The sequence below is a fragment of the Oncorhynchus tshawytscha genome, linkage group LG16 (genome assembly GCF_018296145.1).
Source record: "Oncorhynchus tshawytscha isolate Ot180627B linkage group LG16, Otsh_v2.0, whole genome shotgun sequence".
In the NCBI taxonomy this organism is placed as follows: Eukaryota; Metazoa; Chordata; class Actinopteri; order Salmoniformes; family Salmonidae; genus Oncorhynchus; species Oncorhynchus tshawytscha.
Window position 1 is genome coordinate 85,729,671 of NC_056444.1, and position 17,296 is coordinate 85,746,966.

The window sequence follows — 17,296 nt, forward strand, 5'->3', positions numbered from 1 at the left end:
TCCTCTGCTGCATACTGTCTACTCTGCATACTGTCTCCTCTGCTGCATACTGCCTCCTCTGCTGCATACTGTCTCCTCTGCTGCATACTGTCTCCTCTGCATACTGCCTCCTCTGCTGCATACTGCCTCCTCTGCTGCATACTGTCTCCTCTGCATACTGTCTACTCTGCTGCATACTGTCTCCTCTGCTGCATACTGTCTCCTCTGCTGCATACTGTCTCCTCTGCTGCATACTGCCTCCTCTGCTGCATACTGTCTCCTCTGCATACTGCCTCCTCTGCATACTGCTTCCTCTGCTGCATACTGTCTCCTCTGCATATACTGCCTCCTCTTCTGCATACTGCCTCCTCTGCTGCATACTGCCTCCTCTGCTGCATACTGCCTCCTCTGCTGCATACTGTCTCCTCTGCTGCATACTGTCTCCTCTGCTGCATACTGTCTCCTCTGCTGCATACTGTCTCCTCTGCTGCATACTGTCTCCTCTGCTGCTACTGTCTCCTCTGCTGCATACTGCCTCCTCTGCATACTGTCTCCTCTTCTGCATACTGTCTCCTCTGCTGCATACTGCCTCCTCTGCATACTGCCTCCTCTGCTGCATACTGCCTCCTCTGCATACCTTCTCCTCTGCTGCATACTGTTTCCTCTGTATACGGTCAGTAGCTGCTCTTTATATACTGTATGTACGGTGGAGTACTAACTAGTTCAATGGTAGAGTACTAGCTACAGTATACGGTAGAGTACTAACTATACGGTAGAGTACTAGCTACAGTATACAGTCGAGTACTAACTATACGGTAGAGTACTAGCTACAGTATACGGTAGAGTACTAGCTATATGGTTGAGTACTAGCTATATGGTTGAGTACTAGCTATATGGTTGAGGACTAGCTAAATGGTAGAGTACTAGCTAAATGGTAGAGTACTAGCTATACGGTAGAGTACTAGCTATACGGTAGAGTACTAGCTATACGGTAGAGTACTAGCTATACGGTAGAGTACTAGCTATACGGTAGAGTACTAGCTATACGGTAGAGTACTAGCTATACGGTAGAGTACTAGCTATACGGTAGAGTACTAGCTATACGGTAGAGTACTAGTTATACGGTAGAGTACTAACTATACGGTAGACTGCTAGTTCAATGGTAGAGTACTATCTACAGTATACGGTAGAGTACTAACTATACGAGAGTACTAACTATACTGTAGAGTACTAACTATACGGTAGAGTACTAGCTATATGGTAAAGTACTAACTATACAGTAGAGTACAAGCTATACTGAGAGTACTAACTATACGAGAGTACTAGCTATACTGTAGAATACTAACTATACCGTGGAGTACTAGCTATACAGTAGAGTACAACCTATACTGAGAGTACTAATTATACGAGAGTACTAGCTATGCGGTAGAGTACTAGCTACGGTGGAGTTGTATGGTAGAGTACTAACTATACGGTAGAGTACTAACTATGCGGTAGAGTACTAGCTATGCGGTAGAGTACTTGCTACGGTGGAGTTGTATGGTAGAGTACTAACTATACGGTAGAGTACTAACTATGCGGTAGAGTACTAGCTACGGTGGAGTTGTATGGTAGAGTACTAACTATACGGTAGAGTACTAACTATACGGTAGAGTACTAACTATACGGTAGAGTACTAACTATACGGTAGAGTACTAACTATACGGTAGAGTACTAACTATGCGGTAGAGTACTAACTATACGGTAGAGTACTAACTATGCGGTAGAGTACTAACTATGCGGTAGAGTACTAACTATACGGTAGAGTACTAACTATGCGGTAGAGTACTAACTATACGGTAGAGTACTAACTATGCGGTAGAGTACTAGTTAAGTAGATGTGTCATGGTTTGTGTACATATAATATGTATTTGTATATATACATATATATACAGTGGGGCAAAAAAGTATTTAGTCAGCCACCAATTGTGCAAGTTCTCACACTTAAAAAGATGAGAGAGGCCTGTAATTTTCATCACAGGTACACTTCACCTATGACAGACAAAATGAGGGGGAAAAATCCAGAAAATCACATTGTAGGATTTTTAATGAATTTATTTGCAAATTATGGTGGAAAATAAGTATTTGGTCACCTACAAACAAGCAAGATTTCTGGCTCTCACAGACCTGTAACTTCTTCTTTAAGAGGCTCCTCTGTCCTCCACTCGTTACCTGTATTAATGGCACCTGTTTGAACTTGTTATCAGTATAAAAGACACCTGTCCACAACCTCAAACAGTCACTCCAAACTCCACTGTGGCCAAGACCAAAGAGCTATCAAAGGACACCAGAAACAAAATTGTAGACCTGCACCAGGCTGGGAAGACTGAATCTGCAATAGGTAAGCAGCTTGGTTTGAAGAAATCAATTATTAGGAAATGGAAGACATACAAGACCACTGATAATCTCCCTCGATCTGGGGCTCCACGCAAGATCTCACCCCGTGGGGTCAAAATGATCACAAGAACGGTGAGCAAAAATCCCAGAACCACACGGGGGGACCTAGTGAATGACCTGCAGAGAGCTGGGACCAAAGTAACAAAGCCTACCATCAGTAACACACTACGCCGCCAGGGACTCAAATCCTGCAGTGCCAGACGTGTCCCCCTGCTTAAGCCAGTACATGTCCAGGCCCGTCTGAAGTTTGCTAGAGAGCATTTGGATAATCCAGAAGAAGATTGGGAGAATGTCATATGGTCAGATGAAACCAAAATATCACTTTCTGGTAAAACTCAACTCGTCGTGTTTGGAGGACAAAGAATGCTGAGTTGCATCCAAAGAACACCATACCTACTGTGAAGCATGGGGGTGGAAACATGCTTTGGGGCTGTTTTTCTGCAAAGGGACCAGGACGACTGATCCGTGTAAAGGAAAGAATGAATGGGGCCATGTATCGTGAGATTTTGAGTGAAAACCTCCTTCCATCAGTAAGGACATTGAAGATGAAACATGGCTGGGTCTTTCAGCATGACAATGATCCCAAACACACCGCCCGGGCAACGAAGGAGTGGCTTCGTAAGAAGCATTTCAAGGTCCTGGAGTGGCCTAGCCAGTCTCCAGATCTCAACCCCATAGAAAATCTTTGGAGGGAGTTGAAAGTCCGTGTTGACCAGCAACAGCCCCAAAACATCACTGCTCTAGAGGAGATCTGCATGGAGGAATGGGCCAAAATACCAGCAACAGTGTGTGAAAACCTTATGAAGACTTACAGAAAAGGTTTGACCTCTGTCATTGCCAACAAAGGGTATAGAACAAAGTATTCAGAGAAACTTTTGTTATTGACCAAATACTTATTTTCCTCCATAATTTGCAAATAAATTCATAAAAAATCCTACAATGTGATTTTCTGGATTTTTTTTTCTTCTCATTTTGTCTGGCATAGTTGAAGTGTACCTATGATGAAAATTACAGGCCTCTCTCATCTTTTTAAGTGGGAGAACTTGCACAATTGGTGGCTGACTAAATACTTTTTTGCCCCACTGTACATATACATATATATATACATACATATTGGTCTGTATAGATATTTATGAATGTTCTCACCTTCTCTCTCTACGTGTGCAGCTGTGTCAGGCGGGTCTGCGTACCCTGCAGGACCTGGGGCCGGAGATGAGGATGGCAATGTCAGCTGACCTGGAGGAGGAAGAGGAAGAGGGCATGGAGGAAGAGCCAGAGGAAGATGATTCTCCCTATAAGGTCACTGTGTATATATACAGTTGGAGTCGGAAGTTTACATACACCTTAGCCAAATACATTTAAACTCAGTTTTTCACAATTCCTGACATTTTAATCCTAGTAAAAATTCCCTCTTAGGTCAGTTAGGATCACAACTTCATTTTAAGTGTTAGAATGTATTTTATTCATTTTTTTATTTTATTTATTTCACCTTTATTTAACCATGTAGGCTAGTTGAGAACAAGTTCTCATTTACAACTGAAACCTGGCCAAGATAAAGCAAAGCAGTGCGACACAAACAACAACACAGAGTTACACATGGAATAAACAAGCGTACAGTCAATAACACAATAGAAAAAAAGAAAGTCTATATACAGTGTGTGCAAATGGTGTGAGGAGGTAAGGCAATTATTAGGCCATAGAAGCAAAGTAATTACAATTTAGCAGATTAACACTGGGGTGATAGATGAGCAGATGATGATGTGCAAGTAGAGATAATGATTTATTTCAGCTTTAATTTCTTTCATCACATTCCCAGTGGGTCAGAAGTTTACATACACTCAAATAGTATTTGGTAGCATTGCGTTTAAATTGTTTAACTTGGGTCAAACGTTTTGGGTAGCCTTCCACAAGCTTCTCACAATAAGTTGGGTGAATTTTGGCCCATTCCTCCTGACAGAGCTGGTGTAACTGAGTTAGGTTTGTAGGCCTCCTTGCTCGCACACACTTTTTCAGTTCTGCCCAACAAATGTTCAATAGGATTGAGGTCAGGGCTTTGTGATGGCCACTCCAATACCTTGACTTTGTTGTCCTTAATAAGCCATTTTGCCACAACTTTGTAAGTATGCTTGGGGTCATTGCCCATTTGGAAGACCCATTTGCGACCAAGCTTTAACTGATGTCTTGAGATGTTGCTTCAAAATATCCACATAATTTTCCTGCCTCATGATGCCATATATTTTGTGAAGTGCACCAGTCCTCCTGCAGCAAAGCACCCCCACAACATGATGTTGCCACCCCCATGCTTCATGGTTGGGATGGTGTTCTTCAGCTTGCAAGCCTCCCCCTTTTTCCTCTAAACATAATGATGGTCATTATGGCCAAACAGTTCTATTTTTGTTTCATCAGACCAGAGGACATTTCTCCAAAAAGTATGATCTTTGTCCCCATGTGCAGTTGCAAACCGTAGTCTGGCTTTATGGCGGTTTTGGAGCAGTGGCTTCTTCATTGCTGAGCGGCCTCTCAGGTTATGTCGATATAGGACTCGTTTTACTGTGGATATAGATACTTTTGTACCTGTTTCCTCCAGCATCTTCACAAGGTCCTTTGCTGTTGTTCTGGGATTGATTTGCACTTTTCACACCAAAGTACGTTCATCTCTAGGAGACAGAACGCGTCTCCTTCCTGATCGGTATGACGGCTGCGTGGTCCCATGGTGTTTATACTTGCATACTATTGTTTGTACAGATGAACGTGGTACTGAGTTTGAGGCACTGAGTTTGAAGGTAGGTCTTGAAATACATCCACAGGTACACCTCCAATTGACTCAAATTATGTCAATTAACCTATCAGATGTTTATAAAGCCATGACATCATTTTCTGGGATTTTCTAAGCGGTTTAAAGGCACAGTCAAATCAAATCAAATGTATCAGCTGATGTCTCAAAGTGCTGTATAGAAACCCAGCCTAAAACCCCAAACAGCAAGCAATGCAGGTGTAGAAGCACGGTGGCTAGGAAAAACTCCCTAGAAAGGCCAAAACCTAGGAAGAAACCTAGAGAGGAACCAGGCTATGTGGGGTGGCCAGTCCTCTTCTGGCTGTGCCGGGTGGAGATTATAACAGAACATGGCCAAGATGTTCAAATGTTCATAAATGACCAGCATGGTCCAATAATAATAAGGCAGAACAGTTGAAACTGGAGCAGCAGCACGGCCAGGTGGACTGGGGACAGCAAGGAGTCATCATGTCAGGTAGTCCTGAGGCATGGTCCTAGGGCTCAGGTCCACCAAGTGAGAGAAAGAAAGAGAGAATTAGAGAGAGCACACTTAAATTCACACAGGACACCAAATAGGACAGGAGAAGTACTCCAGATATAACAAACTGACCCTAGCCCCCCGACACATAAACTACTGCAGCATAAATACTGGAGGCTGAGACAGGATGGGTCAGGAGACACTGTGGCCCCATCCGAGGACACCCCCGGACAGGGCCAAACAGGAAGGATATAACCCCACCCACGTTGCCAAAGCACAGCCCCCACACCACTAGAGGGATATCTTCAACCACCAACTTACCATCCTGAGACCAGGCTGAGTATAGCCCGCAAACATCTACGCCACGGCACAACCCAAGGGGGGGGGGCCAACCCAGACAGGATGACCACATCAGTGACTCAACCCACTCAGGTGATGCACCCCTCCCAGGGACGGTATGAGAGAGCCCCAGTAAGCCAGTGACTCAGCCCCTTTAATAGGGTTAGAGGCAGAGAATCCCAGTGGAAAGAGGGGAACCGGCCAGGCAGAGACAGCAAGGGCGGTTCGTTGCTCCAGAGCCTTTCCGTTCACCTTCCCACTCCTGGGCCAGACTACACTCAATCATAGGACCCACTGAAGAGATAAGTCGTCAATAAAGACTTAAAGGTTGAGACCGAGTTTGCGTCTCTGACGTGGGTAGGCAGACCGTTCCATAAAAATGGAGCTTTATAGGAGAAAGCCCTGCCTCCAGCTGTTTGCTTAGAAATTCTAGGGACAATTAGGAGGCCTGCGTCTTGTGACCGTAGCGTACGTGTAGGTATGTACGGTGTTACGTACCAAATCAGAGAGATAGGTAGGAGCAAGCCCATGTAATGCTTTGTAGATAAGCAGTAAAACCTTGAAATCAGCCCTTGCTTTGACAGGAAGCCAGTGTAGGGAGGCTAGCACTGGAGTAATATGATCAAATTTTTGGGTTCTAGTCAGGATTCTAGCAGCCGTATTTAGCACTAACTGAAGTTTATTTAGTGCTTTATCCGGGTAGCCGGAAAGTAGAGCATTGCAGTAGTCTAACCTAGAAGTGACAAAAGCATGGATTAATTTTTCTGCATCATTTTTGGACAGAAAGTTTCTGATTTTTGCAATGTTAGGTAGATGGAAATAATCTGTCCTTGAAATGGTCTTGATATGTTCTTCAAAAGAGAGATCAGGGTCCAGAGTAACGCCGAGGTCCTTCACAGTTTTATTTGAGACGACTGTACAACCATTAAGATTAATTGTCAGATTCAACAGAAGATCTCTTTGTTTCTTGGGACCTAGAACAAGCATCTCTGTTTTGTCCGAGTTTAAAAGTAAAAAGTTTGCAGCCATCCACTTCCTTATGTCTGAAACACATGCTTCTAGCGAGGGCAATTTTGGGGCTTCACCATGTTTCATTGAAATGTACAGCTGTGTGTCATCCGCATAGCAGTGAAAGTTAACATTTATGTTTTCGAAAGACATCCCCAAGAGGTAAAATATATAGTGAAAACAATAGTGGTCCTAAAACGGAACCTTGAGGAACACCGAAATTTACAGTTGATTTGTCAGAGGACAAACCATTCACAGAGACAAACTGATATCTTTCCGACAGATAAGATCTAAACCAGGCCAGAACTTGTCCGTGTAGACCAATTTGGGTTTCCAATCTCTCCAAAAGAATGTGGTGATCGATGGTATCAAAAGCAGCACTAAGGTCTAGGAGCACGAGGACAGATGCAGAGCCTCGGTCTGATGCCATTAAAAGGTCATTTACCACCTTCACAAGTGCAGTCTCAGTGCTATGATGGGGTCTAAAACCAGACTGAAGCATTTCGTATACATTGTTTGTCTTCAGGAAGGCAGTGAGTTGCTGCGCAACAGCCTTTTCTAAAAATTTTGAGAGGAATGGAAGATTCGATATAGGCCGATAGTTTTTTATATTGTCTGGGTCAAGGTTTGGCTTTTTCAAGAGAGGCTTTACTACTGCCACGTTTAGTGAGTTTGGTACATATCCGGTGGATAGAGAGCTGTTTATTATGTTCAACATAGGAGGGCCAAGCACAGGAAGCAGCTCTTTCAGTAGTTTAGTTGGAATAGGGTCCAGTATGCAGCTTGAAGGTTTAGAGGCCATGATTATTTTCATCATTGTGTCAAGAGATATAGTACTAAAACACTTGAGCGTCTCTCTTGATCCTAGGTCCTGGCAGAGTTGTGCAGACTCAGGACAACTGAGCTTTGAAGGAATACGCAGATTTAAAGAGGAGTCCGTGATTTGCTTTCTAATAATCATGATCTTTTCCTCAAAGAAGTTCATGAATTTATCACTGCTAAAGTGAAAGCCATCCTCTCTTGGGGAATGCTGCTTTTTAGTTAGCTTTGCGACAGTATCAAAAAGGAATTTCGGATTGTTCTTATTTTCCTCAATTAAGTTAGAAAAATAGGATGATCGAGCAGCAGTAAGGGCTCTTCTACTGCACGGTACTGTTTTTCCAAGCAAGTCGGAAGACTTCCATTTTGGTGTGGCGCCATTTCCGTTCCAATTTTCTGGAAGCTTGCTTCAGAGCTCGGGTATTTTCTGTGTACCAGGGAGCTAGTTTCTTATGAGAAATGTTTTTAGTTTTTAGGGGTGCAACTGCATCTAGGGTATTACGCAAGGTTAAATTGAGTTCCTCAGTTAGGTGGTTAACTGATTTTTGTCCTCTGGTGTCCTTGGGTAGACAGAGGGAATCTGGAAGGACATCAAGGAATCTTTGTGTAGTCTGTGAATTTATAGCACGACTTTTGATGTTCCTTGGTTGGGGTCTGAGCAGATTATTTGTTGCAATTGCAAACGTAATCAAATGGTGGTCCGATAGTCCAGGATTATGAGGAAACACAGTCAACTTAGTGTATGAAAACTTCTGACCCACTGGAATTGTGATACAGTGAATTATAAGTGAAATAATCTGTCTGTAAACATTTGTTGGAAAAATTACTTGTGTCATGCACAAAGTAGATGTCCTAACTGACTTGCCAAAACTATAGTTTGTTAATAAGAAATGTGTGGAGTGGTTGAAAAACTAGTTTTAATAACTCCAACCTAAGTGTATGTAAACTTCTGACTTCAACTACATGTTATATGAAGTCAACGTGTGTTGAGACGGGACAGACACTAGCAAGCTGTAAAACAGGGCTGTCCAAACTGATCCGCAAAAGAGGATTTACATTCATCTGGATTTAACCTTGTGATTTTATCTCTAACTTTGTGCATGTTTGAAATTGAAATTGACTGCAGTTGAACTGCACATAATCACTGATCTAGAAATCACACAAATAACTAGTCATTATGTGATTCTCAGCATTGCCTTGATCAACTTATCCCCTCTAACACTCTCCCCACAGACTGATAATGGCTATGCCCCTGAGGGTAAGGACAGACGTGGCTCCATGGTCACCACCCTTACTGGAGGAGGAGGTATGCCCAGGGAGAGTCTCTCCAACGGGGGTCTGGCCCACCGAGGTTCCACCTCCTTCTCCAAGACCCCCAACGGAGGAGGCCTGGAGCAGGATGAGCTGAGACGAGGAGACAACATGAGGTCCTCGCTCAACCATCATCATCGTCATTCTTCCATTAAGAACGGACTGGTGGACCAACCGGCCATGAGCAGAAGGAATTCTAACAAGTATTCAAGGTAGGCACTTGACTAGTCTCGGGAAAAAGCCAGAACAAACAAAAAATCTCAGGTAATTGCATCAGATTTTCCTTTAGGGGAAGAGATATGAGAAAAGCTAATAACAAGAAAACCATCTCCACTCCCAAGGTCTCCACCCCCTTAAACTGAAACTTTCGGCCAATGGGCCAAATGGCCCCTCCCCATCCGAAACACGTGAACACTTACGAAAACGTGATTTGTCCAAATGATCAGTGAAGGAGAAATCTGCGTACGAGAACAATGTTCCTTAGTTGTCGCAGACGCTACGATACGATCCTATGTTACGTGTTTCTGACTGACTATCAGACTGACCCTTCTCTCAGAACCTTTATCTCCTTCTGTCTCTGTTTAAGCATGTTTCACCTGTTTTCATAGCTTGCTCCCAATCAGCCAGCCAGTCTGGCAGTCCGTCAATCAGTCTGTCAATCAGTCTGGAAGTCGGTCAATCAGTCCATTAATCAGTCAGCCAGTCAGTCCGTCAACCAGTCAACCAGTCAGTCCATTAATCAGTCAGCCAGTCAGGTAGTCAGCCAGTCAGGTAGTCAGCCAGCCAGTCAGTCCATCAGTCAGTCCATTAATCAGTCAGCCAGCCAGCCAGTCCATCAGTCAGTCCATTAATCAGTCAGCCAGTCAGCACGTCAATCCGTCTATCAGTGTTACGGCTCTTGTTTGTAGAATGAATAGTGGACCAAGGTGCAGCGTGGAAAGTGTTCATGATTTTAACATTCAAAAAACACACAAACACAATAACAAATGTGAAAACGAAAGCGCACAGTTCTGTCAGGCACAGACACTAAACAGAAAACAAGATCCCACAAAGATCCCACAAAACCCAAAAGGAAAATGATAACTTATATATGATCCCCAATCAGAGACAACGATAGACAGCTGCCTTTGATTGGGAACCAGACACGGCCAAACACAAAGAAATAGAGAACATAGACTTTCCCACCCGAGCCACTCCCTGACCTAACCAAACATAGAGAATAATAAGGATCTCTAAGGTCAGACTGTGAAAATCAGTCAATCAATCCCTCCCTCTCTCCAGTAGAAGAGACAGCAGAGGAGACAGGTATTCTCCTGTCCGAGGTCGTAACGGAGGGATGGATGGAGGAGAGGAGAGTTACGGAGGAGAGGAAGGTTACTACGATGAGGATAACGAGAGCCTTGATCCTCGTGACAGGTAATGTGTGTGTGTGTGTGTGTGTGTGTGTGTGTGTGTGTGTGTGTGTGTGTGTGTGTGTGTGTGTGTGTGTGTGTGTGTGTGTGTGTGTGTGTGTGTGTGTGTGTGTGTGTGTGTGTGTGTGTGTGTGCGTGTTTATATGAGCCTGTGTTTGAGAATATGTGTGTGGGTGCTAAAAGTGTGCTAGTGTGTATTATCACTATATCTTTGTTTTGATCTAGATCCTAATCATGATCCTAATCTTAATCTTGATCTTAATCTCGATCCCATTCCTCCCACCCAGACTTCGTTACCCTGACGACCCTCCTCTGTACCCTGGTCAGCATGACCACATGTACGACGCCCACGCCCCCAGCAACGCTGCCTACGGTAATAACTATGGCAACGGGAACGGGAATGGCTATGGAGATGGACGGAGGACCGCGAGGAGACGCCTCCTCCCCGCCACACCTACCGGTAACATCACAACACCAGGGCTGCTTTACATGGGGCATGACGGTGGGGAACAACCAGGTAGAATTATATGATGTAAAACAAATATGCCTCTCACTCATGTAGAGTAAGGAACCATGTCATCTCTATTCATGACATTTCTATCTGCAATGTTCAGGAGGTTTTACGCTCTTGACCTCTACACTGCGTCTTCATTTTGGTTGTCCTCATTCAGTTGTAAACTATGTCTATCTGAAGCTATGGGCCGTCGTCAAAAGTACAGTATTTCACAATAGTAAATAGGGTGCCATTTGAGAAACACCCTCCATGTGACTTCCTGTTTCCTTCTTGCTTCCTGCAAGTAAACATCCTGTTTACTTCCTGGTTCCACCGTGTGACTTCCTAGTTCCACCATGTGACTTCATTGGTATTTCTTGCTTCCTCCATGTGACTTCCTGTTTACTTCCTGGTTCCACCATGAGACTTCCTGTTTACTTCCTGGTTCCACCATGTGACTCCTTGTTTACTTCCTGGTTCCTCCCAGGTCGTAAGCCATCCTTTAATATCCAATGTCTGAGGAGGCAGGACAGCAATGATGACCTCCCCATCCCAGGAACCTACCACCAGAACTCTCCCCCCTGCCGGGCACGCACACAGGTCACTACACAGGTAACACATCAGCACCGTTACACATATACACACACACACACGTAACGAGGACTATTGGAAAGTGCAGTTGTGTAGCAACGGCTGTAACATGTTCCAACCTCTCTGTACTTCTCCCTCCCTACAGACGTACGGCAGTTACGAGTCCCGTCGCAGCAGCAGCCGTTCCTCAACAGGTTCCTCTGCCTCCTGGGCCAACCCTTGCCCTCGCCGAGGTCGCCTCCTCTATGCCCCTCTCATCCTGGTCGAAGAGGAAGGGGCGGGGGGCAGCGGCGGCTCCGGGATCCGACCTGGCCCTGCGGGGTGGTACACGGGGCCCCCTTGTCCCTCAGGAGGTTCCCAGGGACCATACAGGGCCTATACCACACTAGAGGTCCCCACTCAGCTCAGCCCTCACTACAGCGACAAGAGAGGCAGCGCTGACAGCCTGGTAGAAGCCGTGAGTATTACTACACATGTAGACATATTTAGAGATCGATATTGATTTAAACATCCATAGAGTCTGGACTAATGCATTCATTACATTCAGGTTATTGATGAGAAATTAATGGGTTAAGTTTAAAAAAATACAAAAATATTTTTTAAATCAACCAACCAACCAATCACTGTCTCTCCTCATGTAGGTGCTGATCTCAGAGGGGCTGGGTCTGTATGCCAAGGATCCCAAGTTTGTGGCCTTCGCCAAACGGGAGATTGCTGACGCGTGTCACATGACAATTGACGAGATGGAGAGTGCGGCCAGCGACCTGCTGAGTCGGAGAAGCAGGGGCGGAGGGGGTGGCGGTTTCCTGAACAATCCCGACCTTGGAACCCTGTACAGCGACGAGGAGCCAATCAGAACGGGCCGCGACGAGGAAGACCTGGCGGACGAGATGACCTGCGTCACTTCCTTCTGATCTGGACGACGGTCGATCAATTAATCAATCGATCGATCGTGATTGATTGATTGAGTTTATTGTGATCAGGAGCAGACCAGACTTACTGGGCACGAGGGAGACAGAGGACAACTGAGGGACAGATGGATGGAGGACAGATATGGAGCTGGACAGACAGACAAGAGGTTGTCCAGTCCAGTGTCCTTAGTCCCTCCATCTTGACTATAGACAGACATATATTATAGGCCTCTAGGTTTTACAGAGAATGGACCCAAAGGGACTAGATGAAGATGTGAGACAGAGGATGGACCCAAAGGGACTAGATGAAGATGTGAGACAGAGGATGGACCGAAGAGACTAGATGGAGATGTGAGACAGAGGATGGACCCAAAGGGACTAGATGGAGATGTGAGACAGAGGATGGACCAAAGGGACTAGATGGAGATGTGAGACAGAGAATGGACCAAAGGGACTAGATGGAGATGTGAGACAGAGGATGGACCCAAAGGGACTAGATGGAGCGACAGAGAAAAAGGTGAAAGAAGAGAAAGATTTTTTAAAAAGAGACAGAAAGACGTGAGAGATGACCTCCCCAAAGGCACGCTATATAGTGCACTGCTTTTTGACCAGGGCCCATAGGGACTATGGACGATGTAGGGAATAAGGGGGCATTTGGGAAGCAAACAAATATGTGGGTGAGGTGAGGAACCGATTCGGGAAGGTGGATGATCTTAAGGATGAGTTGTGTGTGTGTGTGGAGAAGATCACATTAATGGAAGAATAGAATATGAGAGATGGGGAGAAAGAGAGAAGAGAGAGAAGCGAGTGAGAAAGATGGGGTGGAGAGTAGGAGAGAGAGAGAGAGAGAGAGTAGAGCGAGAGAGAGATGGGGGAGAGTGTGACTCAGTGTGTCTGCTGGGTGAGTCAGTGAGTAGCACTCTCAGATCATGAACACATTTGTATCAAATTGTGTTGGTCTCTAATAACAGACTCCTTTAAGATATTTGTACTGCGCATCATGTTGTACACGCACATTATCTTGATGGATATACTGTACAATGTTTTTCATTTTCAGCTTTAGATTATTTTTGATTTGACGAAAGAACTGAAATTGTGAGATACTTTTAAAAAACGAAGTTGTTAGTGTTGTCTTGTCGTCGTGATGCGTCTACTACCAGGGTCGGTTGGGCTCAATTCAGTTTTCAATTCAGTCAATTTAAATTAAATTCCTGAATTAGAATTAACTAGCCTGAATTGGCTGAATTAAAACCTGAATTGGCTGAATTAAAACCTGATTTGGCTGAATTAAAACCTGAATTGGCTGAATTAAAACCTGATTTGGCTGAATTAAAACCTGAATTGGCTTAATTAAAACCTGAATTGGCTGAATTAAAACCTGAATTGGCTGAATTAAAACCTGAATTGGCTGAATTAAAACCTGATTTGGCTGAATTAAAACCTGAATTGGCTGAATTAAAACCTGATTTGGCTGAATTAAAACCTGAATTGGCTGAATTAAAACCTGATTTGGCTGAATTAAAACCTGAATTGGCTGAATTAAAACCTGAATTGGCTGAATTAAAACCTGAATTGGCTGAATTAAAACCTGAATTGGCTGAATTAAAACCTGAATTGGCTGAATTAAAACCTGAATTGGCTGAATTAAAACCTGAATTGGCTTAATTAAAACCTGAATTGGCTGAATTAAAACCTGAATTGGCTGAATTAAAACCTGAATTGGCTGAATTAAAACCTGAATTGGCTGAATTAAAACCTGAATTGGCTGAATTAAAACCTGAATTGGCTGAATTAAAACCTGAATTGAACCACCACTCTGTTCTTCTTCTCTTTGTGTTAGATATCACGTCTATGTTGCTTTCTGTTTGAAAACAGATCACATCACGTCTGTTGTTTTATTTTTGATGTTTTTCCATGATGTCGCTGTGCTGTGCCCCAAATTACACCCCATTCCCTAAATAATGCACTACTTCTGACCAGGGCTCTGGTCCAATGTAGTATCAAATAGGGAATAGTGTCCCATTTAGGACACAGTCTCTGTCTAAATGCACTGTGATTGCTGTTTTTAATAATAATAGTAATTTAATTTCAAGCAACAAAAAAAAATGTTATTTTTAAATGTATTTTTATTTCTATCCTGGACATGCAGGGTTTATAAGCAGCTGAAAATACTAAGTGCTCATTTTATTCTGGCATTAATAACTTAATTGCATGTTTTATCAGCTCATATAGACTAAAAACAAAGGTTCATTTGAAATGTCATTGCTCATTGTCGAAAGCATCAATGTTTTTATTCAGATTTCTATAATTCTATATGAATCTAATACAATTCATTCAAATGTCACATCGATAAACACAAAATGGTGAACAAAATGGTTATCCATGTAGTTTGTTATATATTTATCACGTAGGTTCTTCGTGAGTTGTTGCTAATCGGTGTTACTCAGGTTATGACGGCTCCTGACAGTCGTTAAAGTGTTGCAACAGACACCTGGCTACCGTGGGCTGCTCTGTTCTGCTGCCCCCTAGGGGATGGGAGGTGGAAGGTGGAAATGTTCTGTCTGTCACAGCACTAACTAATCCATTCCTCACAGCAGCAACAGTAGGGATGCTAGTTAAAAGATGATTGAAAGAAAGCAGACTAGCAGAACAGTAGTAACTAGTAATAGTAAATTATTATAATAGTATAGCGTAGTATAGTTTACTATTATTATCTGAAGAACAAAATGGGCCGGTGTGTTAGAAATTCCCGGACCGGTTTTGGTCCCAGTCCGTCCCTTTTATGTCGTCATAAAACCTGCAGTGAGTGATTGTTATTATACAGAGCCTTCAGAACGTGTTCATAGCCCCTTGACTGTTTTTTCTCAACCATCTACACGCAATACTTCACGATGACAAAGTGAAAACAGGTTTACACGTTTATTTACATACGTTTTCACACCCCTGAGTCAATACATGTTAGAATCACCAGTGATTACAGCTGGGAGTCTTTCTGGGTAAGTCTCTAAGAGTGATTACAGCTGGGAGTCTTTCTGGGTACGTCTCTAAGAGTGATTACAGCTGGGAGTCTTTCTGGGTAAGTCTCTAAGAGTGATTACAGCTGGGAGTCTTTCTGGGTAAGTCTCTAAGAGCTGTGAGTCTTTCTGGGTAAGTCTCTAAGAGTGATTACAGCTGTGAGTCTTTCTGGGTAAGTCTCTAAGAGTGATTACAGCTGGGAGTCTTTCTGGGTAAGTCTCTAAGAGCTGTGAGTCTTTCTGGGTACGTATCTAAGAGTGATTACAGCTGTGAGTCTTTCTGGGTGAGTCTCTAAGAGTGATTACAGCTGTGAGTCTTTCTGGGTGAGTCTCTAAGAGTGATTACAGCTGGGAGTCTTTCTGGGTAAGTCTCTAAGAGTCATTAAAGCTGTGAGCCTTTCTGGGTAAGTCTCTAAGAGCTGTGAGTCTTTCTGGGTACGTCTCTAAGAGTGATTACAGCTGTGAGTCTTTCTGGGTGAGTCTCTAAGAGTGATTACAGCTGTGAGTCTTTCTGGGTGAGTCTCTAAGAGTGATTACAGCTGGGAGTCTTTCTGGGTAAGTCTCTAAGAGTCATTAAAGCTGTGAGCCTTTCTGGATAAGTCTCTAATATTTTTCCACACCTGGATTGTACAATATTTGCACATGATTATTTTGAAAATTCTTCAAGATCTGTCAAATTGGTTGTTGACCATCGCTAGACAACCATTTCATGTCTTGCCGTAGATTTTCAAGCAGATTTAAGTAAAAGTTGTAACTCGGCCACTCAGGAACATTCACCGTCTTCTTGGCAAGCAACTCCAGTGTAGATTTGGACTTCTGTTTTAGGTTATTGTCCTTCTGAAAGGTGAATTCATCTACCAGTGTCTGGTGAAAAGCTGACTGAACCAGGTTTTCCTCTAGGATTTTGCCTGTGCTTAGTTCCAATTCCATTTTTAAAAAAATTATCCTGAAAAAATCCCCAGCCCTTAACAATTACAAGCATACTCATAACATGATGCAGCTAGTGGTACTCAGTAATGTGTTGGATTTGCCCCAAACATAACACTTTGTATCAGTGGAGAACCATGACTATAGAACCTAGGCTTTCAGTGGGACCAAACATCTTTCAATACTTTGTAAAAAAAAAAAATTAAACTAGAAAATAACAGAAAATTTTTCTATTTAAATTGACCCATCTATATATAAAATGCATAATGGAAAATGACAGCTGGGCTGATTAAAAACAAACTATTTGGAGGCCAATTGTCAGATATACTATTAACGAGACAATATTGCCATGTATATGTTGTTTCAGTGGCGAACCATGAATATAGGACCTTGAATATAGGCCTTGAGGGACCAAAAATATTCAAATATGTATCAAACTCAATTACCTAGAAAATAACAGAAAACACAGCATCACTTAATGTGCCAAGATTTTATTTTCTGTAGTCGGACCGTTCAGGTTCTAGTGGAGGAGAAATACCTTTTGACGACATTATGAATGAATCAAAACACTGCTTTGTGTGATGTATTGTTGTCTTTACCTTCTTGCCCTTTGTGCTGTTGTCTGTGCCCAATGTTTGTACCATGTTTTGTGCTGCTACCATGTTGTGCTGCTGTCATGTTGTGTTGCTACCATGTTGTGCTGCTACCATGTTGTTCTGCTACCATGTTGTGTTGCTACCATGTTGTGCTGCTGTCATGTTGTGCTGTTACCATGTTGTGTTGCTACCATGTTGTGCTGCTGTCA

The 17,296-nt window shown here is 43.3% G+C and overlaps 1 protein-coding gene across 1 annotated transcript in view; it reads left to right on the forward strand.

The window, feature by feature from the left end:
- The window catches only part of LOC112237193 (voltage-dependent L-type calcium channel subunit alpha-1F-like), a 73,317-nt gene extending 58,400 nt beyond the window's left edge, over positions 1-14,917 (forward strand). Inside the window, exons 17-23 of the mRNA XM_042299817.1 lie at positions 3,583-3,714; positions 9,066-9,355; positions 10,428-10,559; positions 10,843-11,015; positions 11,536-11,660; positions 11,785-12,096; positions 12,281-14,917. Of these exons, the coding sequence (XP_042155751.1) occupies positions 3,583-3,714; positions 9,066-9,355; positions 10,428-10,559; positions 10,843-11,015; positions 11,536-11,660; positions 11,785-12,096; positions 12,281-12,553 (1,437 nt within the window). The 3' untranslated portion in view covers positions 12,554-14,917. The remainder of the gene's footprint in view (positions 1-3,582; positions 3,715-9,065; positions 9,356-10,427; positions 10,560-10,842; positions 11,016-11,535; positions 11,661-11,784; positions 12,097-12,280) is intronic.
- Positions 14,918-17,296: the final 2,379 nt, after the last annotated feature.